This window comes from Fusarium vanettenii (genome assembly GCF_000151355.1).
Source record: "Fusarium vanettenii 77-13-4 chromosome 9 genomic scaffold NECHAsca_6_chr9_2_0, whole genome shotgun sequence".
Taxonomy (NCBI): Eukaryota; Fungi; Ascomycota; class Sordariomycetes; order Hypocreales; family Nectriaceae; genus Fusarium; species Fusarium vanettenii.
The window spans coordinates 2,282,770-2,310,114 of NW_003315877.1; the positions used below are offsets into that span (position 1 = coordinate 2,282,770).

General features: G+C 50.2%; 10 protein-coding genes across 10 annotated transcripts; 6 read left to right on the forward strand and 4 right to left on the reverse strand.

The window, feature by feature from the left end:
- Positions 1-509: 509 nt before the first annotated feature.
- On the reverse strand, positions 510-1,925 carry NECHADRAFT_48936 (uncharacterized protein; the record flags this gene model as incomplete). The annotated part of the gene is made up of 1 exon (XM_003050632.1): positions 510-1,925. The coding sequence occupies one exon, from the start codon at positions 1,923-1,925 to the stop codon at positions 510-512; it is 1,416 nt and encodes a 471-aa protein (XP_003050678.1).
- Positions 1,926-3,376: 1,451 nt separating this feature from the next.
- Positions 3,377-5,021, forward strand: NECHADRAFT_123226 (uncharacterized protein; the record flags this gene model as incomplete). The annotated part of the gene is made up of 2 exons (XM_003050241.1): positions 3,377-4,644; positions 4,691-5,021. 2 exons carry the CDS (start codon positions 3,377-3,379, stop codon positions 4,974-4,976), a joined length of 1,554 nt encoding a protein of 517 aa, XP_003050287.1. The 3' UTR covers positions 4,977-5,021.
- Positions 5,009-6,857, reverse strand: NECHADRAFT_85250 (glycoside hydrolase family 43; the record flags this gene model as incomplete). Its single annotated transcript, XM_003050633.1, has 8 exons — positions 5,009-5,325; positions 5,381-5,492; positions 5,548-5,635; positions 5,685-5,794; positions 5,845-5,999; positions 6,047-6,401; positions 6,462-6,550; positions 6,602-6,857. The coding sequence occupies 8 exons, from the start codon at positions 6,855-6,857 to the stop codon at positions 5,009-5,011; spliced, it is 1,482 nt and encodes a 493-aa protein (XP_003050679.1).
- Positions 6,858-7,692: 835 nt separating this feature from the next.
- On the forward strand, positions 7,693-10,178 carry NECHADRAFT_101751 (uncharacterized protein; the record flags this gene model as incomplete). The annotated part of the gene is made up of 7 exons (XM_003050242.1): positions 7,693-7,778; positions 7,835-7,995; positions 8,166-8,217; positions 8,289-8,455; positions 8,509-8,803; positions 8,857-9,388; positions 9,442-10,178. 7 exons carry the CDS (start codon positions 7,693-7,695, stop codon positions 10,045-10,047), a joined length of 1,899 nt encoding a protein of 632 aa, XP_003050288.1. The 3' UTR covers positions 10,048-10,178.
- Positions 10,179-10,449: 271 nt separating this feature from the next.
- Positions 10,450-11,118, forward strand: NECHADRAFT_85252 (uncharacterized protein; the record flags this gene model as incomplete). Its single annotated transcript, XM_003050243.1, has 1 exon — positions 10,450-11,118. One exon carries the CDS (start codon positions 10,450-10,452, stop codon positions 11,116-11,118), a length of 669 nt encoding a protein of 222 aa, XP_003050289.1.
- A 417-nt stretch (positions 11,119-11,535) lies between these two features.
- On the forward strand, positions 11,536-12,376 carry NECHADRAFT_85253 (uncharacterized protein; the record flags this gene model as incomplete). The annotated part of the gene is made up of 2 exons (XM_003050244.1): positions 11,536-11,961; positions 12,044-12,376. 2 exons carry the CDS (start codon positions 11,536-11,538, stop codon positions 12,374-12,376), a joined length of 759 nt encoding a protein of 252 aa, XP_003050290.1.
- A 912-nt stretch (positions 12,377-13,288) lies between these two features.
- On the forward strand, positions 13,289-13,808 carry NECHADRAFT_85254 (uncharacterized protein; the record flags this gene model as incomplete). The annotated part of the gene is made up of 2 exons (XM_003050245.1): positions 13,289-13,414; positions 13,485-13,808. 2 exons carry the CDS (start codon positions 13,289-13,291, stop codon positions 13,806-13,808), a joined length of 450 nt encoding a protein of 149 aa, XP_003050291.1.
- Positions 13,809-13,948: 140 nt separating this feature from the next.
- Positions 13,949-16,021, forward strand: NECHADRAFT_63845 (uncharacterized protein). The gene is made up of 4 exons (XM_003050246.1): positions 13,949-14,318; positions 14,370-14,486; positions 14,546-15,149; positions 15,205-16,021. Exons 1-4 carry the CDS (start codon positions 13,963-13,965, stop codon positions 15,814-15,816), a joined length of 1,689 nt encoding a protein of 562 aa, XP_003050292.1. The 5' UTR covers positions 13,949-13,962; the 3' UTR covers positions 15,817-16,021.
- Positions 16,022-16,058: 37 nt separating this feature from the next.
- Positions 16,059-17,509, reverse strand: NECHADRAFT_96488 (uncharacterized protein; the record flags this gene model as incomplete). Its single annotated transcript, XM_003050634.1, has 8 exons — positions 16,059-16,092; positions 16,143-16,562; positions 16,616-16,753; positions 16,806-16,833; positions 16,913-17,071; positions 17,124-17,165; positions 17,230-17,320; positions 17,483-17,509. The coding sequence occupies 8 exons, from the start codon at positions 17,507-17,509 to the stop codon at positions 16,059-16,061; spliced, it is 939 nt and encodes a 312-aa protein (XP_003050680.1).
- A 569-nt stretch (positions 17,510-18,078) lies between these two features.
- NECHADRAFT_85257 (uncharacterized protein) lies at positions 18,079-20,296 on the reverse strand (the record flags this gene model as incomplete). The annotated part of the gene is made up of 2 exons (XM_003050635.1): positions 18,079-19,504; positions 19,560-20,296. 2 exons carry the CDS (start codon positions 20,294-20,296, stop codon positions 18,079-18,081), a joined length of 2,163 nt encoding a protein of 720 aa, XP_003050681.1.
- Positions 20,297-27,345: the final 7,049 nt, after the last annotated feature.

Below are 27,345 nucleotides of genomic sequence, written 5' to 3' on the forward strand. Positions count from 1 at the left end.
TGCCAGCGCACCTCGACCCTCGCTTGTCTTGATAGAATAGCAGCCGAAATTCCCTGCAAGGACTGGTAAGCATAGGGAACTCGAGGGGTGGACAAAAGTCACGCATTGCTGAACTACCACAGATAAGTACTCTTCAGTCACAGCTTTCTGGCTTAGTTATGCTATCGAGGGTCCGGCTTCAACTAGAATAAAGAACACATTGTAAACACATCATAGCGTCGTATCCCGATTAACACAGTGGGTCTTCAGTTACAAGAATCCTGCCTTGTCTTGGTGATAGTCACTAATTATAGGGAAGGAACAGTAGTTGATAAACATGCGAGACGTAAGAAAAAGAATAGATTAAACACAAAGTATGTATGAATGCTTACCCCAGTTGGTCAAAAACGAAGACTCTCATACCCATGACATTGAAGACTTCAACACTGATCAGGATGAAAAGGGGATCTCACCTGTTAGGATCGGTGGCCTGTCTCTAGATCAGTCTGATTAGTCGCTACACCTCAGTCTCACAGATACACAAATGATGTGTCCAAGGTGTCGCCCTGGTTGCCATTGACATCAGCAAGATTTCTCCCAGACCAACCACAGTCCCAGAATGTGAGCAATGCCCACAACTTGTAGAAACTGTGAATATAGGCAAACAGAATTTGGACGATGACCAATAGAATATCAGCTGGGTGCCTGTAGAAGTGTGGGAGGATCTTGATCACCTTTGTCCATGCAATCCAGACAGCACCCAGGGCAATTTGATAAGGCTGCACGTTCTTAATGCTGATTAGCGAAAAGATCAGTGCCGCGTCCCAGAGGATAGCAAAGTTTACCAAAGCTGCCCAGTATACCATGAATGCGCTCCACGCGTATGTGACAACAAATTTGGGGTCCCTCAGCATCACTGGATTGCTTCGGAATGTGGTTCTCGCCCACCGCAAAAGTTGGTCGCTGAACTTGGGACACAAACCGAGAGTTGTCTCGATAGTCGCTTCTTCGGTATCTTGGAAGAAAACTCGCCAACCCTTCTTCATGGCCGCTCTGGTCAGGAAGTTGTCGTCGTCGGGGCCAAGTCCTGTGCCTCCTAGGAGTCCAAAGAAGAATTTTTCACTGCACAACTTGTCCATTAGGTTGCCGTCTCGGAGAAATTCTGTCCTGTATACAGCTGTTCTTCCAGAGATGACGAACAATCCGCCATCAATGCCACTGGAAGCGCGTAGCTCCCAGTTGTGACGCTGAAGATAGTTGCAGGCGATAAAGTTGACGATGAAGTTGACAAAGTCGGTCCAACCCCAATTACCTGGAGTAGTTCGGCGAACACGCTTCTTGGTGGCCACCATACCAACCGAGCCATCATTCAAAGGTGCAAGAACCGATGGAAGGAATGTTTCCGGCCAGAACACGTGGTCATCAGCGAGAACTGTGACGGCGGTCTTGATTCTGGGCACGGCATGGGCGACCTGGCGACGCTTGCTGGCGATGGGGAGTGCTGCGAGGTAAGCTCCCTTGTAGTTAGCTTCGTTGCTTAGCCTCTCGACTACCGCTTTGCACTGTTCACGGAGCTGAGCTCCAACTGTGACGACATAAATCGCTTCGGGCCGGTTAGCCATGATGCTGAGGACACATTCTCGAAAGTCTGGTCCCTGAGGATCGACAGTAGGGAGAATAACACTGACATCCTCCCGTTTGAAGGCTGGGTCGGGCACTATCTCTGCAGGTCTGTAGATCCATGAGCCAAGGATATGACCGACAAGACGAGCGTACCGAAGAGTGAAGAGGGTGAAGAAGATCTTGGTCCAGAGGTCATTGATGAACAGCCAGATGCAAGTCAGCGAGGGTGCCAATAGAACGAGCAAGAGGGTAGACGGAAAGCAGCGCGAAAAGAAGCCTCTCTTCTTGGCCGGAGGCGGGGGCGGAGGCGGAGTCGGAGCCATTGTGAGATATGTAGGTGAGTGTTATCGAAATAGCTGTTAAATGGGCTTGTTTGGAGATGATGGGAAGACCTTCTCGGAGGAAACTTGGGAGACATATTTTATATAAGTCGTTATGCAGATGCGGTTTTGCTTGTGTACTGTTGTTCGATAGTTGTCTTATGAAGTTATCAACTGATCAGATAGAACTGTCTATCCTTGGGATGTTCAGGCTCGTTGATTGTTAAAGATGAGTAGTTGTGTTAACAAAAAAGCTAGAACAAAGGAGTATTTCCCCTCGACTACTATTGAGCGCTGATTGTACATGTGTAACTGCTTTGTTCTTCCGAATCTATTATATGACCCTACTTCGCACATCTCTTGCCCTTTGTTCTTAGCAATTGCCGCTGGGCTTTCTTCTGTCTTTCTGTAGACTGTGACGTAGGGGTCGATGAAGTAGTTTGATTAACAATAATTAGAGGGGGTTATAGTCTATAAAGATTAAAAGTTCGGATAGAGAAAGAAGAAAGCACATAACTATCTATAAAAAGAAATCGCATTTCGTTTGCATGAGGTGTAAGGTGCGGAAAGAGTCCAGTGCGACTCTTGAGCTAATTTGATATTTCTATGGCCGCAATATGAATGGTTTTTATATCTGCACTAGAGAATATATCATTCTTCACGCGAGCGCCAGAATCATTAAGGAAATCTTAACAATGGTATTGGCAATAGTGAATCATGTCTCATCTTTCCCCGCAATTTCGCAGGGCTGGACCATAATTAAGCTTGTGTCGCAGGGCTTGGGTGTTGGCCTCATGTAGATCAAGCCTTGGATATCACTCTTTGAACTATTTCACACTTAGATACACATGTAACTACACCAAGTAATATCAAAAAGGGCAAGATTGAACGAAAGACGCAAATGGCACGATATTCACAAGGAGGCCACCAAATCATGCCACATGTAGTCGTATTGGGAGTAAATGATTAGAATGCTTCAAACAAGACATCTGGTTTGTCCTTAGTGCTATCATCCACCTAGTGCATCCTTTATCGCACCATGTATCCCAAAGTAATGTATCAAGCAGCCTGGGCAGATGAGTAAGATCACAGGCTTTCCAACCTCTTCATCTGACACTCCTGGCTTGACTAGTGCTTACTCCCTTGCATAGCTCGTCTCACTCCTTGCAATCCACGTATCAACCGAGCAAATTGATCATTGAAGTGGATCCAATCGATATGGATCAAGGCTTGCTTGCCGCCAGGCTATGCGACTTAGTACGCTCCAAGTTAGACCGTAGACGGTGGCTGAGAGCCCTAGACGCGAAGCTCACCGGCCCGGAGACAAGCGCAGGTATGGAAAAGGCGGGAATTAATAGAGAGCTGTCCCTATCGCGCGTCTTATTTTGATTTCCGCTCTTTCTGACCTTCGCAATACCCAATTATCGCATTTGACTCCCAACAGTGTCGTTACAATGGCTCGACGCAAAGTGCTTATGCTCACAAATTGTGAGCTTGGGCAGGCAAATATTTTTATTGCCGCATCTCACGCTTTGCTGGAGCGAGATCCAAATGTCGAGCTTCACATCGCGTCATTTCCACAGCTCGAAAAGACTCTCAACCTGGCGTTAGCGAAAGATGAGCAACAACTGCCTTTCAGCTTCCACTCATTCCCTGGCCGCACCATGTTCAACTGTCTAAATAGTAGCAAGGATCCTTCGAAACACATGTTCTCGGTGGCTCTACTGAAGCCAGGCTTATGGCATGCACCACAAGCGATTCGGTTCATCACGACTTGGGCTTTTCTGTGCTGGACGCCTGAGGAGTTTGCGGCCATATTTAACAAGATTTGCACCCTCATCGAGACCTTGGAACCCGATATCGTTCTTGTCGATCCCATCTTCTCGCCGGGTATCACAGCAGGGAAGCACATGAAGAGTCGCGTCTCGAAAGCGTTTACCTTGACCATCTTTGCTCCCAACTCCATGAAGGACTACGTTCACCACATCGAGCCTCGTGGCGCTCCGTTCTGGAAATGGTCTGTTGTGGGATCTGGAATTCCTACGCCTGTCCCATGGTATTATGTCCCTCTCAACATCTATCTCCTCTTTCGCTTGATCGTAATCATGGCAGGAGACAACCACAAACCAGTAATGACAGCCAAGGTCCGAGAGCTTACCAACATTCCGCAACTTGAGATCGTTGACAATTTGTCCATGCTTCATACTGGTCTCGACGGTATTGATCGAATACTCATTAGCGGCCGTCCTGAGATCGACTTTCCCTGTCTAGACCTGGTGGGGCCTCCAAAGGCGTATATGGACAAGATCTTTGGATGTGGACCTATTCTTCGACCGCTGGAGAATATCGACAGCGACCTGGCAGCTTGGCTGAGCCGTGGTCCTGTCATTTACATCAACCTCGGCACTCACTGTCTGACATCCGAAACCGAGGCTGTAGAAATGGCGCGTTCGCTCAAGAATCTCATCGACACAGCATCCTTGAAGCAGAAACTTTCTGGACTGCAAGTTCTGTGGAAACTCAAGAAGGACTTGGAGCGCAGCGGGGACTTTGACATTGGACCTGGCTCGGCAGTTCACACAGTGCTGAGCGATGAGATAGACAAGGACCGGGTCCGGATCGTGAACTGGGTTGCTTCTGAGCCAAGTTCGATTCTGGAGACTGGAAACGTGGTGTGTGCAGTCAGTCACGGCGGTGCTAACTCTTACAACGAAGCTGTGTGGTATGTGTCTCTTTCCAGGAGTGACTGCATATACTGACTTGTTTAGTTCTGGCGTTCCTCAGGTTGTTCTTCCCTGTTGGTTCGACTGCTATGACTTTGCTTCCAAGGCCGAGGTCTTGGGTATTGGACGATGGGGAAGCAAGAAAGGTTGTCCGCGATGGATCGAGTCAGAGCTTACAGAAGCGCTCATCGATGTGGCTCTTGACAACAATGCCGAGTACACAGCCAATGCAAGGTCACTGGCAGAGCTTTGTGGAAGAAACGGAGGTGGAAGAGCTACAGCTGCGGACGAGATTTTGCGACTAATAGATGACCAAGTTGGCCGCAACTAGATTTGAATCTTTAGCTTCAATGCAGTCTATATTTAGAACCAGCGAGCATGGCTACGCTTTCCCTTCTTCTTCTCGGGAGGATAAACAACAATGCGATCAAGATCCGCGCCCTTGTAATCGAATCCGTTGTGCAGACCTCCAACAGTGATGGTGTTCTTGCCCTTCTTGAGGGGAAGGAGAAGAGGAGTGGACAGGATGATTCCCTTGTGGGTGTCCTTCTGATAGAGCGTATGGACCTTGTCAGTTTCACCGTTGACGACGACGCTGCTGATGCGGCGGATCTGCCAGGTGCCGTTGATACGATCGGGTGCGCCCATGGGCTGGTCGCCGAAGCCCATATCGTCAATGTCTAGAAGAATGTTGTTAGGGAGATATTTAAGACAAAGAGTAGAGATGTCACTAACTCTGATGATAGAAGGATACCCATTGGTCTTGACCCTCTCCATTCACGGTAAAAGTGGCGGTGCTATCGTTACCATAGATGCCTGTTGCGATGACATGCTCGCTTCCAAAGGTCTACGAACCGAACTATTAGCATCTTCCATGTCTCTTGCAACATAGTGGAACTTACAGCTTCTTGGAGATGGGCATCTCCAGCCAGCTTTGCCTGCTTCGAGATATATGTCTTTCCCTTGACTGGCTTCCACTCGCCGGTTTTACTGTAAAGTGGTTAGCATAGGCATTTTTTAGACCTTGCTTGTTACATACACGTTGAGATCGTAGATATCGTGCCACACAACCTGGAGGCTGCGGTTGTCCTCGTCAATCTCGATGGGCAGCCAAACATTACGGCTCTCCCAGAGAGACAGCAAATCCCACTATAGCAAGTCAGTTAACAGATCTCCAAGACGATGAAGTGTGGATGTACCTGGTCGGCCATGTAAAGATAGGTAGTCTTCTTCGTACCCTTGATTCTCCAAGAAAAACCAGATTGAGTGCTGAAAGTTCGAGTGTAGGCGGGAGCGACGAAGAAGGGTTGGGACCAAGGGCCCTCGAGTTTGTCGGCTCGCATAGCCACAACATCTAAAACGGTGAGTGTCTGCACGTGCATTCAAAGTTCTGGCACTCACTGTTAGGACGGTAGCCAGTCTTGTGGCTCATCAGAGTCCAGTAGCTCTTGTCGGTCTGGATAATGGTAGGCGCCTCAAAGTCGTACTTGTTGAAGCGGTGGGTGACCTCCTCGACCTCTGTGAGGTCTTTGTTGAACTTGCTGATGTAAACATCGCGACCCTCGACACGATCGCCATTGGAGTAGAGGGAATACGACTCTCCCGTCTTATAATCGGTAAAAGCGCCAAAATCTTGAGACCAGTTTCCGAGAGGGGCGGCAGCGTGGTCAAACTTGTATGGTCCGGCGATCTTGTCGGAAGTAGCAAGTCCCTGGAGGAGCAGGCTATATTTGCTGTCATCGGCGTGCCACCACATCTAATGGTGTTAGTAAATGGAGCCTTTTACGGTATGGATCGGACGGTAGGTTTCTCGTACATGATATTTGCCGGTCTCTTTGCTGTACAAGACCTTGGGGCGTTGGATGACGCTGTGGGGGGAGATATAGGGATGGTCCTCGACGGGCTCTGTAGGATTGTTAACAACGGTTGTTAGCAGGAATAACATCCGGTACATACTCAAAGCGAGGCCGTGCGACGTCCACGTGGCGAGATCATCGGAGCTGTAGACAGAGATACCGCCACCCTCCTCTTGGCCTTGGGTCTTGTGTTCACCAAACCAGTAGAATCTACCGCTCTCCTGGTCAACACAAAGTCCTCCCGCATGAGCGTTGAAGATGTTGCCATCAGTGTCGAGCCATCTCGCGCCGGGAACGATCCACTTGGCACTTGCGCAGGCGGCAAAGACCAGCGTGATCAAGATATTCACACCCATGTTGACAAAGGTAGAGGACCAATTGAGGAATACGAGAAACAAGTGGCAAGTATTCTGGGGCTCATGAGACAGAGAAGCTTGCCTAATTTATAGCATCATTCGGTACATCTTGACCCGATGATGGACAGGTTAAACGGTGACCATGTCTTAGTCTGGCAGTTACTCCGCCTCTCAATGCTCAATTGCGCCAACCTTGCAGACATGACAGTGCCAAGGCTCGGGCTCTCTGACCGCAAAGCGTGATGAATGCGGGGATTCGACGGATAAATAACGAGACGACCAACAGTCGTGGTGTGGTTCCTGGTATTACGCCGATCCCCCGCCGGTTTGGGGGCCGATGCGCTTCAATCAAGTCCCTCGGCTGTTTCCATTGCAACCTTAACCCCACAATGAGCAGCTTACCCCAGTAGAATTAAGGTTAGGAGGTGGTATAGTAGGCAGGGGAAGCAAGCCGCCTGATCATCATGCTTTGAGTCGGCTCGCTATATCTGATGTTTTTGTCGGTAGCTCGGGGTTATTGTATCCGTTGGGGGTACGAAATTGGAGCTCCCCGGAAAGAGATGTGCAGGATGCCCCATCAGGCAAGCATTTAAGAGAGAGTATAAACTCGCATCAAACAGTGCACAAGGTTGTATGTTTATGCTTTTGTTAATTGCAATCTGAAACTTCTGAGGCTTTGGAGATCATACCGAGATGGCTATGTGGGGGCATCAGGAGAGTGGGAAAAGACTAACGTGAATGATGAATAAAACAACAAATTGCAATTTGTCGTCGGACAATCGTTTTTCCTAGTTCAGTCTAACTCAAGCAACTGTGGACTCTCGGTGCTGACATGATGACATTCATGTTCTCAATTGCGTGGTCATGCCAGTTGCTCCAGGAAGGCCAAGCAAGGCCTGTGGCACTTGCAAAAGGCAAAAGGTACTATTTGTGAAGCTATCCAATGAAATGTTCATGTTGACATTTGCATAACCTAGATTCGCTGCTCTGGTGAGCGGCCACGTTGTCGACGCTGTACTCGGCTCAACCATAGATGCATCTACAACGAAACCACCACTCATGACCAAACTATCCGAGACCAACGAGAACCCAGGCCTTTGGCATTATTACCCAGGCAACAAGAGACGCAGTTGGCTGGGTCAGAAGGGCGTTGTTTAAAGCCGAAGACTCTTCCGGGCCTTCCGAATGAAGAATGTTACCACGGAATACCGATCTCTCTCATAACAAGACTGGTTGAAGAATACTTCAGCAATGTGTATCAATCGGACTTGCTACTTCATAAACCGACTTTTCTCGAAACACTCGCAGCACGTAATGTCAGATCTCACGTCCTTCTAAGCATCTGCGCTTGGGGAGCAAAGTAAGTCAGGTTCCAATTTTATTTCGCGGCTAATATTAGTCACATAGCTTCTATTGCGATGAAACTGGTAGATTCACCCTTAAGGATCAAGGTTTCATGATCGAATGGGCCAAAAAAGCCGGTAAACTAGTGTTCCAGGAGGCCGAGGAGCTCCACGAAGACAATCTCGTCACCTTTTTCAACCTTGCCTTGTTCTGGCACAGCCAGGGCTCATGGAGGGTCAGTTATCTTCACAAAGGTAAAGTTTGTCTCGCATAATCATGGCATCGGGCATGTCTCATTTTATAATAGGCAACGCATGCCAGCTGATCCACATCATTGGTCTCGGGCCGCCAAGATCACGAAACGCGGGGCTACTAAGCTCGGAAATTAGACGAAGACGATGCTGGGCTTGCTATCTGATGCATTGCTTCAGCTCAGAAAAACTGTTTCGATTTAATTCAATCGCAGATATTCAGGCTTTGGCTTTACCATGGCCGGAACCAGATTTCCGACAAGGTGCCTCAAAAGCTCCCTCTTCATACCTAAACTCAAAAGGAAACAGCAGAAGCATCTTTGCTGAGTTGATCCGAGGGTTGACTCTTTGGTAAGAAATATGTCTTCGGTTCATTCAGACGAAACTAATTACTCATTCGTAAGGTGCGAGGTTGTCTGTGCTGTCAAAACTCCAGAAGTTGGTATGGATAGCAAAATTGCTGGCATTTGCACCATTGAGAATAAACTATCGGCTTGGTGGGAGGAGGTGCAGCCAGACTTCAAGCTGGATCCCCACGATATGAGAGGCGTTGAGCAGAAAGAATTCTCTACCATTTTGCTAACCAACCTCGTATACCACCAGTCTCTTTGCGCTCTCCACGCCTCTATAGTTCCTCTCTTCTGTTGGACTAAAGGCGACGGGAGTTGGCCATCTGCTCGGCAGTTATCTGCCCAAACTGCTTTCGAGCATGCTGGCATAGTCTCCGAACTCATCAACAGTGTCCTGTCGAAATGCACCCGGCCTAGCGCGATGCTAAGTTTTGTTGCTTACGCGGCATATTGTAGCTGCGCAATCCATATCCCATTCTTGTGGTGCTCTGAACCAACCATCAGAGAGAGGGCCTACGCCAATGTTGGGGCGAACGTCAGGATGATGAAGGCCATGAGCCCATATTGGAAACTTGCCTCACTGCTGGTAAGTCCTCTGGGCTGGTGGTAGTGAGTAAGAAAAACTGAAGCGTGTGGCAGGAAATATACGCCCGGTGCCTGTATGATATCCACCAGCGAAACCCGCCCGTCGTCAGTAATGAGCCCAAGCATGCCGATATATCCGAGTTTACCAACTTCAAGGCCGACGCCTCCCTCACTAGGTCCTCTATCTTGGAGTTCACTGGAGTTTTGCGGTCGAGTGAGGGTGGGTACATACGGCAGGGAGAGGAAAGTAATACGCTCAGGGTCGAGAGTGATGATGTGGGCGGTGGACCATCATCCACGCAGTTCTTGGCGACAGAACCGTTGGCCCACGCGATAGCAAAAAGCACCGAAGAAACGGAGGCCGATTTGCGACTATCCTCAGACACAACCAATTGGAGGAGTTTGGATTTCATGAAGCCAAAAAGCCCTGGTCTTCAACAAGAAGCAACTCAACCGAACGGACTGCAAAACCTGGCGGAGCACCAGCAACTCGATGCAGTTGCCAGCGTATGGCCGACTCTGGATGTGTTCAACTCTTTGTTCGACGCTGAAATGACCAATTTCTTTCCCGACACTATGAGCATTGACCCTTCGCTTCTGGACACGGAACCGTTGACTTGGGACTTTTTGGACATGCCAGGAGGGGGGACTGATGTGTAACTGGACAAATCGTACAGGGGCCGAAGATGAAGCCGAAGGCATCTAAAAATACGAGATGGAAACTGAAATTGTTAGTTCTTTTGGGTTCTTAAATGGAACCACGCGTCATCAATCTCTGAACGATCTTCAAGAAAAAACCTTTGTCAACCGGACCATCGTCTGATTACTGTCGGCGAGAGCCAATTCCCGTGTCGGTTAATGAGCTGATTGGTTAGAAATTTTAGCAAACCTGGTGGGACCGGAGAATGCCTCGGGAGGTGCTCCCGTAAAGGAAAGGTACCTCGGCTTCAGGGATATAAGTATGGAGTCGATGTCTTTGCTTTTAACTAGGACTTTGAACGAAACTCCGAATTGTGAATCTTATCTTCAGAATCCCTTCAGTTGCCCTAAATCACTTTCAATATGCCCATTGTCATCCACCACCTCCACGTCTCCCAGTCTGAGCGGATCCCCTGGCTATGCGAAGAGCTGGGCATCCCATATGAACTCAAGACCTACAGCAGATCTCCACTCTTGGCGCCGCCAGAATACAAGGCACTACACCCTATGGGAGCCGCCCCCGTTATCCAAGATGGCGAATTGACCTTGGCGGAAAGCTGCGCCTGCATCGAATACCTCTCCCACAAGTACGGCAACGGGAAGCTGTTTCTTACTCCCGCCGACCCAGCTTACGCAGACTTTTTGTACTGGTGGCACTGGGCTGATGGAACTTTTCAACCCGGACTGGGTCGCACAATGGTTACTCAAGCAGCCAAGCTAGACGTCGACCACCCGCTCGCGGTCCTCTCCCGGCACAAGTTCAATCTGACCTTAGATGCTCTAGAGAAGAGACTAGCTGATAATGAGTGGCTTGCGGGTCGCGAGTTTACTGTGGCAGATATAATGGCCGTGTTCACCCTCACAACGATGAGATACTTTACTCCGTACAGCTTGGGGGAGTATCCAAATGTGCTGAGCTTCCTTCAACGCGTGGGAAGTCGAGAAGCATATCAAAAGGCCATGAAGAAATCAGATCCGGAGATGGAGTTGGCTCTAGGGGCTGAGCCTCCCAAGAGTAATTTTGTGATCTGATTAGATTTCTCATCTAGGGGAGACTATGCAGAGGTGGCAACAAACATTCTAGGAGGTAGCATATGATCAAAAATCTCAACTCTTATCCCCCCAATTATTTCTTCTTTCGAGATAATCAAAAGAAGTATTTTATCCTACTGGCGTAGTATTATTTCAAACATGAAGTGATCTGATGATTTTCAAAAACGCCAACCCGGCAACTACCGCCCAGCCCCCAACGCAGGGCCCAGGTCAGCAGAGCTCTTAACGCCGTGTATAGTTCAACCATGACGTGTCAAGACGGATCTAGGGCTGACGTGGGATTCATCAGGAGCATTGATCTTAAAAAGACGACACCCAACTCTTGACTCAGTTCATATTCCTCTTTCCCCATCTTTCAACATTGCTATCTTCGTAACCAACAACTTGCCACCAGTCATGTCTACCCCAGAAAAGCCCACTATTGTTTTGGTGCATGGGGCTTGGCATCTACCCAGCCACTATACCATGCTGAAAGACAAGCTGACAGAGAGGGGTTTCACTGTCATCCAGCCCAGAAACGCGTCTGTTGGACAGGTTTCCGACATCAAAGGCAAGACTCACCTGGACGATGTTGCAGCTATTCACGAAGCCATGGAATCTCCCTTAAACGACAGAAAGGAAATAATTGTCGTCTGCCACAGCTATGGCGGTATTCCTGGATCTGCAGCTGTGGAGGGCTACCAGATCCATGAGAGAAAGAACAAGGGCTTGAAGGGAGGTATCAAGCACGTCGTTTACGTCGCATCGTTTGCTTTGCCAGCCAGAGGTCTATCGTTGAAAACGGCGATCGGCGGAACGTACGGGCCCTTCATGGACCGAACTGTAAGTGGCGTCCCTTGCCCAAGTGGGTTGCCAACGTCGCTAGCCGTGGAGACTTGAGAGGAATGAGATCTAACTCTATCAGGATGATTACCTTCCATTGAATGAGAATGCCAAGAACGCATTCTACCACGATCTCGAGTCGGAGTTGGCAAATCGAATGCTCGCCGATTGCGTATACCAAAGCACAGCAAGCTTTGAGACGCCTTCTGAGTTTGTTGCTCCGGACATTGCGGTTCCGAAGACTTACGTGGCTTGCGAAAATGATCGAGCTATTCCGATTGAGGGCCAGCTTGCAATGGCAGGGGCCATGGGCGACACGGTGAAGATTGAACGACTTGCTGCTGGGCATAGCCCTTATTTGCATCCGGAGTTTCTATCCAGGCTGGTTGAAATTATTGATGGCATCGACGCTTAGACTCGAGTGTGGGTGGTGTGTTTAGGAACCCAGGAACGGCATCACATAATTAGAGATAGTACAAATGGGTTTTGCTAGCATTAGGCTACTATCAAATATAAGCAGTCATGGTGTCACTTTATCACAGCCGGTAACGACTGTGCATTTTCATTTAGCCTGACTCACTCTAGGATGTGACCCACATGATCCTCTGTCCTGGATGAGTTGCTGCAAAGAATACCCTAGCCTTGCACGACAAGGTTTTTCACTACTATGCAACTTCCTTGACCGTTCGCCTTGCTCATAGCGTGTTGCCCATTAGTGTCTTTTGTCCAAGCGGAGGCGTGGCTGGGAATCGACTGACTTTAACATGACTCTACAACCTACCCTACAACTCTACCAAAGGTCAAAAGTGAAAACCTTGACTACCTAGAGTTTGCCAAGTCTCCATGGATGAGCACGTGGCGCGATCTTGATATGGAGACCAATCTCATGGCTTTGGATCGTGGTGGTGTGAGCTAAGATGCTCCAAGATCTTGCCACTTGTTGAGTAGTCCCCGGGAAGAAAAGGTGGCATCTGCAAGACTCGTCTTTCAACGTTTGACTTTGTATAGCGGCAGCCATGGAAACACAATATCTGGGCTGCGGTGTTTTACGGCATTGGGTTTTGATGCTGTCACGCATTGTTGATAAATGCGGCTTTTGTTGTTGTGGCTGATGGGGTTTCATGATAAGAGGGGAAAAAGCAAAGTGCCGAAGAATTGGGTCAATTGACCCCTGCTTTGCTTCTGTAGAAAAAGAGCCTCTATCCAAGTATTACAATCAGCTTTGAGACATGCGCATCTCACTGGCTAGAGCGCTGTGGCTGGATTAAAATTAGGTTCCGGCGTCACCCGCTGCACTGTAACCAACCGTTCACGCGGTGGCGCTGCCATGGCGCACAGCGAGCGCTGCAGTTCATGTCTCTCTCGCATTGCATCTCAAGGCAGAGACGATGATGGCTCTATCCGTGACAGGATCGGAGGCGTTTGGGTCTCGACGCGTCACGGTTATACGAGCGTGCGTGATGTGGCCGATCCCAATCCTGCGAGGCAACCGATTGGACAGCCTTTATCTCACTCACCGCTAGCTGCGGAGAAATGCACAAAAGGGCATTGCATCGACAGACGCAGAGGCCAATCACGGCGACCTGGAGGAATCTATGCAAGGCGGAAACACTGGACAAGGACCCCAGAAGAGGAAGGTCGTACATGAATCACGTCCCCTCCGAGGTCGAAATATATTCGACACTCGAGACCCCCGGCGAGGCGGAACTTTTGTCCCCACACTGTCCCTCATTGGGCAGTGCGATACAAAGGTCCTCACTATGCGTGCTGCCGACTTTGCCGGCGTTGCTTCGCCCGACGAAAAGTGGTCCAAACATGAGATCTTCGTCCCTCTCAACGTGCCGTGATCCGCTGTCGTGACATCAGCTTGCAGATGACGCGAGCGAGATAGATTATATGAGCCATGATTGACGGCTGGTATGATCTTCTATAAAGAGCCTCGAGACTTGGCTCGGTGACATCTTCTCTTGGCATGATCACGCTGCCACAACCCTCTCCGTCATGCATTTCAAATTGTTTGGCGCTCTTCTTGCCTTTGGGACACTGTCCCAGGCAGCTTTCAACCGGGGTGCCCTGAATGCCTTCAATAAGGAGCATCCCCGTCGTTATGATCAGAAGCGCGCTCCTGCTCCCCCCTCTGCCCCAGTGCTAGAGACCAGAAGCAAGTCCAAGTTCCTCAACAAGCACACTGAGAAGTTTGTCGTCAATGGATCTGCCATTCCAGAGGTGGCTTTTGACATTGGCGAGTCGTATGCCGGTCTGCTGCCAATCTCTCAGGACCCTGATGAGTCCAGAGAACTGTATTTTTGGTTCTTTCCCAGCACCAACCCTCATGCTGGTGATGAAGTGGTTATTTGGTAACTTTGCCTTGAGAACATCTGAAATGACACGCTGACCATATCTGCAAGGCTCAATGGAGGTCCTGGCTGCAGCTCTCTGAGTGGCTTGTTGACTGAGAACGGCCCTTTTCTTTGGCAGGATGGTACCCTGGCGCCTGTTCCAAACTCGTACAGCTGGACAAACCTGTGAGATTATTTTCTTGATGGGCAGATCTTTTACAGTCAAAACTAACACATCGATTCAGGACCAACGTCATCTGGATTGAGCAGCCTGTCGGTGTCGGTTACAGCCAGGGCAAGCCCAACATCACCAACGAGGTTGAGCTTGGCCTTCAGTTCATTGGCTTCTGGCGTAACTTTATCGAGGCATTTGAGCTTCAAGGAGCTACGACTTACATCACTGGAGAATCGTATGCTGGCTACTATGTCCCATATATCGCTGACGCCTTCATTACGGCCAATGACGACAAATACTACAAGTTGGGCGGTGTCGCCATCAACGACCCCATCATCGGAGACGGCACTCTGCAGCAACAGGCCGTCATCTATCCTTACATTGAGTACTGGCAGAACCTCATCAACCTCAACCAGACAGCCCTGAACGCCCTCCGGTGGACCCATGAGCACTGCAACTTTTCCACTTACATCGACCACTACGGAACTTTCCCACCTCCCAAGGGACCGTTCCCTGTCCTCCCTGACCCGTACGCTGATACTTCGGGCAATTACACTTGCGACATTTTCGACTATGCTTACGGCGCTGCTCTTGATTCCAACCCCTGCTTCAACATTTACCACATCACAGACACTTGCCCTCACACTTATGCGCAGTTGGGCATTGTGAATCAGGTAGGTTATTCCCCTGTAGATCTGCGGTGCAACTATGCTAACGTGAAATCCCCAGGGCGACTACTCTCCTCCCGGCGCACAGGTCTACTTCAACCGCACAGACGTCAAGAAGGCCCTCAACGCGCCGCAGGTTGATTGGTACCAGTGCACACCAAACAATGTGTTTGGCGGAGGTGATCCCGATTCGAATGCTACCGACTCTTCTCTTGCGCCAGCACAGAACAGCGTCCTCCGCCGTGTGATCGAACACACCAACAACACCATCATTGGTGTTGGACGTCTTGACTTCCTCTTGCCTCCCAACGGCACACTCTTTGCGCTACAGAACGCCACCTGGAACGGCAAGCAGGGCTTCCAAAAGTATCCCCAAGACAAGCAGTTTTACGTGCCCTTCCACCCAGAGTACAATGGCGGAAGACTGAGTGAAGCGGGCACCGTCGGACAATGGGGACATGAGCGTGGTCTGACTTACTACGAGGTGCAGTTGGCGGGTCACGAGCTGCCTGGATACACCGCGGGAGCTGGTTACCGCGTGTTGGAGTTGTTGCTGGGACGTATCAAGAACCTGGGCACCATTGAGAACTTTACCACACAAAAGGGACATTTCCAGGGCAAGGGCGGATCTGGCCTTTCGCCCCCAGCGAACCCTCTGCACATTCCGCTGTGACATGGTTGCTGATGGATAGTGGGGTGTTATAAAGAGAGATGAGACAGATGACATTGAGATGTTTATATGATTCAATTCAGTCTCTGAGCGGTATATCAACCGTTGATAGAGGATCCTTACCCGAGAGGTTGAAACTTGGGCTTGCGTGACAAGACGACTTCATGCAGCAAGAATTTGACTAGGTTTGAATTCAACTGAAGGAATGACAGATTTTCTCGTATGCCTTGACTTGAGGAATCAAGCTAGACTCGTGGCTTTCGTCCATAGACTGAACGGCTATGAATCAGTGAGCAAGGACGAAAATAATCAGGGGATTATGCACATACACCTGCGAGTAGGCATGGATGTCCGGGTTATTCAAGTCCTTTCTCACATCAATAAGAAAGAGATTGACCTCCTCGGCCGACCATCCCAGGACTCTAGTGAAGGGTGCAAGCGTAGCAGACTCAAGAACCTGACTTGCGTTTTGGTTGTTCCACGCCCCAAGCTCTTTATACTTCTTCTCCTTGGGCCATCGGTTTATCGGCCACTTGAAACGCGTTTCGACAACGTCGATGAATCCAACCTGCTTCATGATCGCGGCAAGTTGGTCGGTTGGTTGGAATGATCGGCCTAGTTTTACAGCTGCCTCTCCCAGGAGAGTGCACCATCTAGACAGTGCGTGGTCATCAGATAGAGTGCCGTCATCAGATGCGTAAAAGCCATCCATCTCTTGTAGCTCAGCGTAACCACCTGGGACGAGGTTCCTAGGTAGGTCAGTCTAGCACATCAAAAACACCAAACCAAGATGAATGCCTACTGGAACATCTTTTGCAAATACTCGGTCCAGTTTTGGATGCTAAAGTTCATCATTCTGCTGTGAATATAATCAAAAGGCTCGGAATAGTTCCACTCCTCGTCAATATCATCCACGAGAAATTGAACGTTTGGGGGAACGCTGGTTTCAGATGTCAGTTAAAGAGAAGAAGACGGGCAAGTGGCCACCTTACAAACCCGGCTGGATAGGGGACAGGTCAACTCCGATGATCTATAAATTTAGAAAGAATTAGCCATGTCCCTCTAGCCCCGGGTCGAGCTCCAAGTTAAGTCCGTTCACATGCCTCGGCCTCAGGATGCTCATCACCGAAATCTATTGCCCAGAGTCCTGTGCCCGTTCCTAGGTCAAGGATCCGTGCAGGCTTGGAATCGGGAAGATTTGGAGGCGAGAGGCCTAGTTTGTTATCAAAAGTCAGGAGAAACATGTGATGTTGGAGGTCTGGATAGAGTCTGAGCGTGCTATCTTTACAAGAGGGGGTGCATGAGAATACCTAGCCTCTCATTCTCCAACTCATCATTGGGAAGGTTGTATTCTGAGGTTCGTAACGAGGTAGTTAGATTTGACTGTACAGATAGAAATTGGTGTAAGTAGCTTACTTCCATCCTTGTACCGATGATAGGTTCTTCCGTTCTCTTGTCGATAGTCGATGATGGAGCTTCTGAGACTTTCGGTCGAAGACGCCGTATCCTGTTACGCAGACCCGTGTTAACGGAACGAGGTTCAATATGGCATTATAAAGAACGTCGAAAAGAAGTTGTGCCTACATCACCCAGCGCCGAGTCCTGGTCGGATGCAACCTAGGTGCAAAGTTAGAGTTTGTTCGTTTGATGCCAAGGAGGTGAGATGAACATGATCAGGAGCGTTTCTCCCAGTCATGATGATTGACCTGAGTAAAAGTTGTGTCTAGTGACGGGCTGTATGTTGCTTGGGTGTTTAAACAGCATACAGCATGCAAACTGTGTTGGGCCACAATATCCCTCATCCAGAAAAATGGGCGACGACCAGTTTTTAGACCTCAGCTGCTTGGCATCACGCTGCAACTCGGGCCAATCAGGTTTAGAAAAAAATTGTTCTTCTCTCTTTTCTCATCAGATGCTTTGCAAGGATGTTGGACCAACAATCACTTCACTCAGGCTCTCGGTTGGCTGCCAAGTGACCCCAATTGCCGCTTTGTTGGCACATGTCACAAGGAAAAAAAAACGCGTGTTGAATGAGGCAGTCAACTGTACAACGTACAACAGTGGATTCTATCAGTTCTCCAAATACCAAGCCCTATACTCTTTCTCTTGTACGTTACCTGCACACGCCACCGAAACTCTCCCTAGATCCCAGTGGTGAGTTGACTCTTGACAGTCCGACTGGACCTCGTCATTCTTCCCGATTGGTTTTCAGTGCTTCGCTCTCGCTCTACCCTAGCTATGTATTCTCTCACAAACTTAGGCTCCCTAGTCCGTCGTTGTATCAATGTCCATATCAAAATCCTTCTCCGGGCTTTTGGCCCCGTTACGAGCCTTGCCTTTGCCTTTGCCCTTGCCCTTGCCCTTGCCCTTGCCCTTGCCTTGCCCTGTCTTGCTGCTGGGAGTCAAATTTCCTTGAGCGACCTCCTTCGCTGCGTTGCCAAGTTTGCCGTTACATCCTGTGTTGTTCCCCTGAGAGGTAGCAGCCCCCCCACCTTGTCGTTTCGCGTCATTCTTATTCTTCATCTTTCCCTCCTTCGCCTTCTTCTTCGTGTTGTTGTTGTTGTTGTTGTTGTTGTTGTTGTTTTTGTTGTTCCCGGAACATTGGGATTGATCCTTGAGCACTTTCGCCTCAGAAGTGCTCTTCTCCTGAGGCTTGGTACCCTCACTACCTTCTGCCCGTTCCTGGGTTTCGTCCCTTGCTAAAGCAGCCGTCTTGCCAGTCTTCTTTCTCTGGCCCCACCGGCTCTTCTTCTTCTTCTTCTCAGGGTTGATTGTATCAGAACCCGACCCTGAAACTGGAACTTGGGATTCAGCACTCCCCTGGGAATCGGTCATTGTGTAGTCAGACATATCCATGTCTATCTCGGTGGTGGGCTGGGATCCTGCAATGTGACCACCATTTCCATCATGACCTTGAGCCACGATGCTCTCATGCGAAGCAGCAGCATCTGTGTCCATCCTACTCATGTCCCCCTCTGGCGAATCGTCGGATTTTGTATCCACCATAACAGTGTCTCCCAATGTGTCAGGCGTGCCAGAGTGTGGTTCGTTTGCAGCCTGCTTGCTTGCAGTGGCGGTGGAAGCTGAGACTGTGACTGGGGGATGATACTGCATGATCGAGGTTTGCCGTGGATCTTTACATGTTTTGGCGGACTTAGGAGGCCTGCCTGGTTTTCTCTTGGGGGCCGTCTGTTTTTTCGCGGTGCTTGAAGAAGGGGTGTTCGGTGCGGGGGCCTTGCTCGAGGACTTGCTAACTGGGCCGGGAGTGATGGCTGGGTTCGAGGTGTTTGCCGTGGAAGAAGTTGTGCTCGTGAGAGTAGTTTCCGATAATCTTTGGCGTTTCTGAGGCTCTTCCTCGCTGGTATTGGCCACTGGATTGGCCTGTTTTTTCGAAGCGGAGGATGGGTCCACGGGGTTCACCCAGCGCGCCCAGAAAGGGCCAACTTTGCGATGGTAGCTGGCCTTGGAGTGCTCTCTCTTCGCTCTTGGGTCTGTGCAGCGATGATCCCAAGCTGCATGGGGCCCCATATAATTGCAGCACCGGACCATGTCACCTGACTGACAACTGGCAGTGCTGTGTTGTCCTGAGCAACGTCCACATCGAAATTGGCCGTATCCGCAGACTTCCTTGAAGTGACCAGGCGTGCTGCATTTGAAACAGAACATCGGGGTGCCTTGTTGCGCAAATGGTCTGGGGATTTGCTGTCAGTGCGTTCGTCTTGGGGTGCACTGTTGGAGGGGCTTACATGGCTTTGAACGTCGTGTGTCCGACCTTGATAGACGTTCGGCAAATGAGCAGGGCGGTCTCGAGGGAAGTGGTCTCTATGAGGAATCTCTGGAAGGTAACCCTGACCTGAATGTCGTCTTGGCGAGTGTAATGCTTGAAAAACGCTGTCCAGTCAGGGAACGTCCCCCTGTCCCAGTCCTTGTCGAAGTCCGGGATAAGGACTTGATACTTGCGCGGAAGCATAACACAATTGGGTGAGAACGGGACGGCTTCCTTGATTTGTGAAGAGCTATTCCGAATCTCATACTCGGCCTGGTAAGTCTCGACAATAATCAATAGCGATGCGCAGCGATCGGACATCATTGGACCCTCGGAGCCGGAGGCCGGAGGGCTAGGCTTGGGTATGAATCGGATGCTTTTGATTTGCAGATAGGGCCCACGGAGTGCGCGAAGAGCATCCAGAATACCTTCTACTCCAAGTCTGGCCACCAACTCCTCATCCGAGGGCGTTCTGAGCAAAAATCGTATATCAAGGTACTCATCTGCGTCGACCTCTATAGGTGCGGGAAGTCTACTGGCGAGTTCCCTCACAATGGCTGTAAGGCTCCTGAGTTCATCGACGACAGTTTGGTACATTCTCTGCTCGAACAGACTAGAGAACTGGGGCTTTTCGGTACTGGCAGCGATGTCCCTAGATCCATTGCGTTGAGAGGGTTCATCGTTGGCCGCCCTTTGTGTGGTTGGAGGGCCAGGCATTGTGAGACGGAGGAGGGAGGGAGGTTTGAAAACAGAGAGGATGTGTGGGATAGCTGTGATTGACAACAAAGAGGTATGGGAATGATGCTTCGGAGAGGTCTGCTTTGCTCACGATGCGCGAGAGCCAATTCAACTTTTGCCAGTGCCTTTGGTCCCGCAACGTACTTGAGCGAAATACCAACATGATGGACGAGACGGCGTGTTCCGAACTTTGTCAGATCAGCGTTGAAATCCACCCCAATAGTCTGTCAAAATGTAATAACTGTCTGTCATCCTTTCGGTGAAAGTTTGCTGTTTGGTCAAGAGACATGTCGGCGGCTGCTAACCAAAGTTGGCAGGTTGGTGGTCAAGCTGGGCCGACGACGTTTGAGAAATCGGCCACCCGGTCGCGTGGAAAGCTACTCCATAATAGTGGATTAGCAATTACGGAACAGGGCTGAAGGCGGAATAGACAGTAATATGGAGTCTACAACGGGGGGCTGGAACTAGTTGACTTGGATATGGGGCGGACCAAGTGGACTCAGTTAACCTCTTTTTTTTGGCAGACTATTAATCTTGTGCGTCAGAAAAACTTGCATAGCGAAATCTAGACCCTCCCCGAAACGAGAATAATTATCAATCCATCACACACGGATCGTGGACCTGTTCTAGACTTGATAACATGCGCAACTAAGAAGAAAATTGGCCGTGAAAGCCCCGGCGGTTTGATGTATTAGGTTTTAATGCCGTCATGGTTTGATAATGGTCTTTTGCTACTTATCATGGCCAATGACTTGTCTCGAAGCCATCATCGATAATAATGGAAAAGAATTTTTTTTTCTCGGCGATATCCGTGAGTTCCGTGGTGGCTCGTATTGCTATTGACGAAGAGAAGATACGGTTGAGGTAAGAGGAGTCGCTGATCCGGCTGTCCCTCTTCCCTCTTCCAACATCTCTTCTTTTGGCGAACACACAGCAACTTTCCTGCATTTGTCCTCTCAACATTGGACTCTCTGTTTACCACTTCTTGACAAGCGCCTACGCTGCCACTCATCCCACCTTTGACTGCCACCTCATCTCGTGGCTCTTCCTTTGCGGCAGCTGCCCCGAGATATTCATCGGGCGGGGCAGTTGCCGCAACCCTTGATTCTTTCGCTTCGGAGCTCAACCTTGCGTTTTCGTGTGGTTTGAGAGACCATCAAGATGGCTAGACTCAAGGGCCGTCAACGAGCCTTGCAGCAGACGAGGTTGAAGGAACACAATTTTGAGGCCATGTGGGACTCCAACCTGGCCATCCTGCAAGTCAACGTGAAGCAAACCCCTGAGCGGCCGCGTACCATCCTTGAACACGCATTCAACACACGGGGACGCGTTCCTGACATCATAGCGGTTCAGGATACTCCTTTGAAGGTTCCGTGGCTGGGCTGTCGACCCTACAATGTGGACTTCCATCCCGAGAGACCGCTTAACGAAGATGACAACCCTGATGAGCAAAAGGATGCCACCAAGCACGTACCCCTGGCTAAAGTTTGCTTCTATGTTCACGAGTCCATCCCAAAGAAACGATGGAATGTGGTATACCATGAGCAGGACAACAACATGCTGGCTGCCACACTGCACCTTTCAACAAAGGCGGGCCAGGTGGCCATTCACAACATCTACAACCGGGAAAAGAGCGCCAATATCAACCAGTTCATTGAGCATACGACAGGTTCTCGGCGCGACATCATCGTGGGCGACTTCAACCTTCACCACCCGCAGTGGTCTGGTCGGCTCCTCGGGCCACGGTCCAACTGTTCCAAGGCTAATCGCCTGCATGACGGCATGCTCAGGGCCAATATGCGATGCGTCACGAAACCCGGGACGATCACGTACACGCGTGGAGAGAGTGTCGACAAAGAAGTATCATGCATTGACCTCACATTCATCAGTGAGGAAATAGCCCCTCGTTTTGTGAGCTGCGCCGTCGAACAGGTTGCCTCTTGGAAAAAGTCAGATCATCGCCCAATCCTAACGTTGTTGAACATCGGGGCCTATAGAGACGAGACAAAACGTTTCCTCTGGAAGAAGACCCCAAAGGAACGGTACCTAGCCGCCGTATCCGATGCTCTGAAACGGCTTCAATTCCCCGAGCCCAAGACGTGTGAGCAACTCGATGCACTCGCCGCCGCAATCCGCGATGCCCTCCTCAACGCCATCCAAGAATGTGTGCCGACACGTTTAGCGTTCCCGTTGAAGCCGCCCGCCAGGCCTCCGAGCGCTGCCGCGCGATCAGTGCTGCAAAACGAAAGGCCGCCCACGGTCAAGTCCAGGCCACGAAAAGGTCGCAAATGGAGACGGTTCTGGAATCGATGGAGTCACAAAGTCATCGGGGGTGGGCTCAAGGAGAGGAAAGCAAGCTGGCGTCGTGTGGTGTCTGGCAAGACCAAGGACCCACGCGGCTTGCATCAGATGGCCAGGCTCGCCAAGCGAATATGCCAGCCCAAGGACAAGGGCGTCACTTGCTCGACCGAAATTGAGAAGGGATCCTGTTTGAGGAACAGCATGTGGCCTGAAACTAGCGATGGCGAGTCTGCGCCTGAACTTCAGCCTCCCGAGCTGGGCCCCTCTTGGATGGAGCACCACGCCGACCAATCCTTGACGGAAGAGGAAGTGGACCGGATTATCCGAGACCTGCCAACCTGCAAGGCCGTAGGAAACGACGGCATCGCCAACGAAGCTCTCAAGATGGCCCGCGTCCAGCTTGTCCCTGCCCTGACCAAAATGTTCCAAGCCTGCCTCAAGCTCTCCCACCACCCCGACATCTTCAAGCACGCCATCACTGTCATTCTCCCGAAGGAAGACAAGATGACGTACAGCGATCCAAAGAGTTGGCGGCCCATTGCGCTTCTACCGTCTCTGGGGAAGTTGCTAGAGAAGATCGTGGCGGATCGTCTCAGGGACCTGGCCATCGCACACAGCCTCCTCCCCGGTTCGCAGTACGGTGCTGCTGGAAAATCGACCTCCCACGCCGTCCAAGACCTTCTTCATCCCGTCTATGAAGCTTGGACAAGGAAGACGAGAAGGAGGGTCAGGAGAAAGATGGTGAGCATAATGAGGAGAGCAACATTGATGGGGCTCGACATCTCGGCTGCCTTCGACAATATTGCAAGGGGGAAGCTCCTCGAAATCTTGGTCCAGAAGCGATTGCCCAGATGGATCATCATGTTCGTCTGGTCGTTTCTTTCTAACCGCAGCACAGTCCTGAAGATGCCCGGCAGCACCACCGACTCGTTCTTCGTGAACATTGGCATCCCGCAAGGCTCTCGTACGCATCTTACCCCTCCTTCTTTTGCCACAATTTAGCTAACAAAGACTCTAGCACTTTCACCCATTCTCTTCCTCTTCTTCGCCGCGCCCATTCTCGAGCAGATCAACAAGACAACCAGCAACAGCGTCACCATCTACGCGTTCGCCTATGTGGATGACACCTACCTGCTGGCAGTCTCGAACTCATACGCCGACAACTGCAAAAGATTGGAGCAGGTCCACGACAACATCCTCAGCTGGGCTGGGCCGGCCGGTGTTGCATTTTCGCCGCACAAGTACAACGTGATGCACTTCAAGCATCCCAAGAGCAAGGATCCTGACTGCAAACTTCTTCCAAAGATCACGGGACTCGACAACCCAACCGAGTGCCTCAAAACCAAGATGAAGATTCTTGGTGTCACCGTGGACCACCAATTGAGGTGGGACGACCACATTGAACAGGCAAGTCACACTGGTCTAGCTTTATTTCATCATCTTTGAGCTGACGGCCGATCTTAGATCGAGAAGAAGGTTGACAAGCAGTTTAAGTACCTGCGGCGTATATCGGGGAGCATCTGGGGTCTGAACCTCAAAGCTGCTCGGCAAATCTACCTGACCAAGATTCGCCCTACCATTTCCTATGCTTCTGCTGCATGGTTTGTCTTCAGCCCCAACCAGAAGCTGAACTGGGCATTGAACGGCAAAAACCTGAAAAGGCTGGACCGACTCCAGTACAGTTGTCTCAAGAAAGTTTCTGGTGCGCTTGGCAACTGCAGCGCCCGCGTTGTTGAGAAGGAGCTCAACATTGAGAGCATCCGTGTCTATCTCTACCGGGTCATGCTGTCTCACCGGGCCAAGTCACTGCAAGTGCTGGATCGACCCCCATATGTCAGCCCCGTTCATGTGTCCACCAAGTCCCCAACCTTGGCCGTCCATCCTTGCCAACTCCTTGACCGGGAAGCACAGAATCTGTGTGCCAGCAGCTGGCAGCGAGTTGCGCGGAACCTGGGCGGCGATGCAAAGAAGTTGGCGGCCAAGTGGCTTGACCCAAAGACACGGAAAGACGCCATCACCAAGTGCGCGAAGGAGGACGCCGCCAAGAGAAGCGCCGAACTCTGGAACTCATACCGCTGGACGCGAGCAATGAAGCGTCCGGAGCTTCGAATTCCTCGAGCCCTGGTTGAAGATTGGGACCCGAAGAGCTTCCAATACTACAAGGGCTTGACTCGTGCTCAAAGCACCGTGCTGCTACAATGCAGGACCGAATTTATTGGGCTGAACCACTTTCTACATGGGAGAAATGTACGTATCCTTCACGCCGAGAGGAGAATATCCACATCTGACCTTGTCTTCTTAGCTGGCGACTTCTGCCGCCTGTTCCTGCGGACACTCCAAACAAACCGTCTTCCACATGTTTGTACAATGTGAAGACTTGAGGGCCGCGAGGATCCAGTTGAGATCCAGGCTAGGACACACCGACTTCAAGAGGCTGATGACAGAAGAGGGTGCTGTCGTGTCTGACTGGGCCATTACCTTCTTCAATCTCAGCCAGTTTGTGTGGCCTCGCCTGGATTCTCAGTTCAGGACCCAGGCGGACGAACATACAACCTTCCCCTGAGTGGGCATCCCACTGTTGACATTACTGTCAACACTACTGTTGAAATTACTGTTGAACTTACTGTCATTCGCAGTAGGTACATCCCCTGACTTGAGGTTCCATCTCTGACAATCCTGCAGCATTCACACGAGCCGACATTTACGCATCATGCATTTGACCGGATGGGTTTGATCAATTGAACCTACAGACTTCCATCTACCGCCGAGGTAAGTGCCTCATGCTTCCCAGAGATTTTCCCGCATCAGCTTGCTTAACAAGGCAGTTTTAGTCCGGCGCCGAGCCCCGGCGCCGACACTTTTTAGGTTTGGTAGGTACAGTAGCGACGCGCAGCGCCGCACCAAAGCAAGTCAGCTCTAACATTGATTCCCGTCAGTAGAACTCCGCCGCCGACTCCAGGAACCGATCCCTCCGAGGTATGTATGTTGCGAGGCTCCCACTTCCGTTTCTATGTATCATTTGCTCATTCATGAATCCTTCCAGTAAACCTATGACGCCGATAACCTCGATAACCTCCATTTCCCAACAGTGAGAGATTCGCCACCTTCCATCCCTTTGCATAGACGCCCTAACCTGAGCTCGCCGCAGCAGTTGCGCCTGCAGCTACGTGGCCAGATACTGGCTGGCCAGTATGACCCCCTTCCATGACCTAAACCACATGTTGTGTTGCTAATCAAGGTCAAGCAGCAAGACTTCTTCGATCTTCAGTGAGACCTTACACCATTGATTCACAAACTCATCTAACCAAATGCTAGTTTGGCGGTACGGAAAGTCTTGACGCTCATTACGAGCGTCATGAGCCACGCCCCGTGGTAAGTAGGAACCCACAATTGGAAAAAATGCACTCATTAATTTATAATCTAGCTGATTACTGTTCATATCCTCGAGGAAGTTCCTTTTTTCGTCGATAAGATCTTCCTTTTTCTCTATCTCTGTCTTAAGAGCCTCGAGCAAGGAAAGCTCTTCTTTAATGAAGTTGATCCTTGCATGGGTGTGAGAACCGGATGCGAAGAGGCCAGGCAGAAGAAGAAGAAGGTTGCAACCGAAGATCGCGAGCTGTCAGTGAAAATTCTCTCGCTTTTGACCTAATGCCGATGCTTACTATCTCTAGCAACCAGCATTAGATCGCTGAGCGGCGCGCTCAAATCAATGCTCCGAATGGCTCCATATGAGATCATCTCTCGTAGCCTGTTGTGGGTGCTTTTTGCGCCTTTGCGAAGCTTGCGAACCTCTTCGGCAAGGTCATCTTGATCATATAAGAAGGCCTGCCGATAGGCATTGGCCGCGCTGCTGTGATCGTTTGGTTGGAGGTCTCTGCGAAAGGGTAAGTATCACTTAGTGTCTAAGCTCATTAATAACCTACTAATGCACAAGAAGCAGCCATCGTGATCTTCTTTTGTGTTGTTGACTAGTTGGCCGGTCGTTGATTGGTTGACTGGTTGGTTGTGGTTGTTGGTTGTGGTTGTTGGTTGTTGGTTGAACCTCCTCTCACGAGGATAACGGAAGCGGTAAGTCTTTGATTCCAATCTACGTTATCTTCCTTGCAATTAATATTGACTTTCAGTGATCCTTCAAGATTTGCACCTCTTCAAGTGGTTGAGAATCCCAAGGATGATCGGAAGGTCGACGATGGAGGGGAGAGCTGCCACGGGAAGAGGTTAGTATGTGCCGCCTGTCTGATTTGTAAACTTGAATGCTGATGTCTAACCTTTTTTGTCAGGATATTAACCTCTTCAGCTGGTTAAGATGCAATCTGTTCATTGCGAATAGAGCTGTCATTGAAGGTATCGATGATTGTGTGGATAAACCTTATTGATTTGAGCCCATTGAGACCTCAGGCTTTGGGTATAGAGCCTTTATTGTTGAACTTACTGAGATTTTGATTGAGATACTTTGATCCCCTTTTTGGGTGGAATAAAGTCGAATAATAATAAATTATGATACCCCATAAACTCATTGCGCTCTCTTTTGCATCTTATCCCGTTGTGCTGGTGATTCCCTGTGGCCCCTGGACCAAGGTTTCGACCAGAGTTCCATTGATGACTCATAACCTCCCGCCCGTAGCACCATCTTCGGCGCCCCATTCACCTATAAAACCCCCTGTCCCCCACCAGGTTCCACCCACCCACTGGCACGAAGGCCAAGCATCTCCACACAGCTCAACACC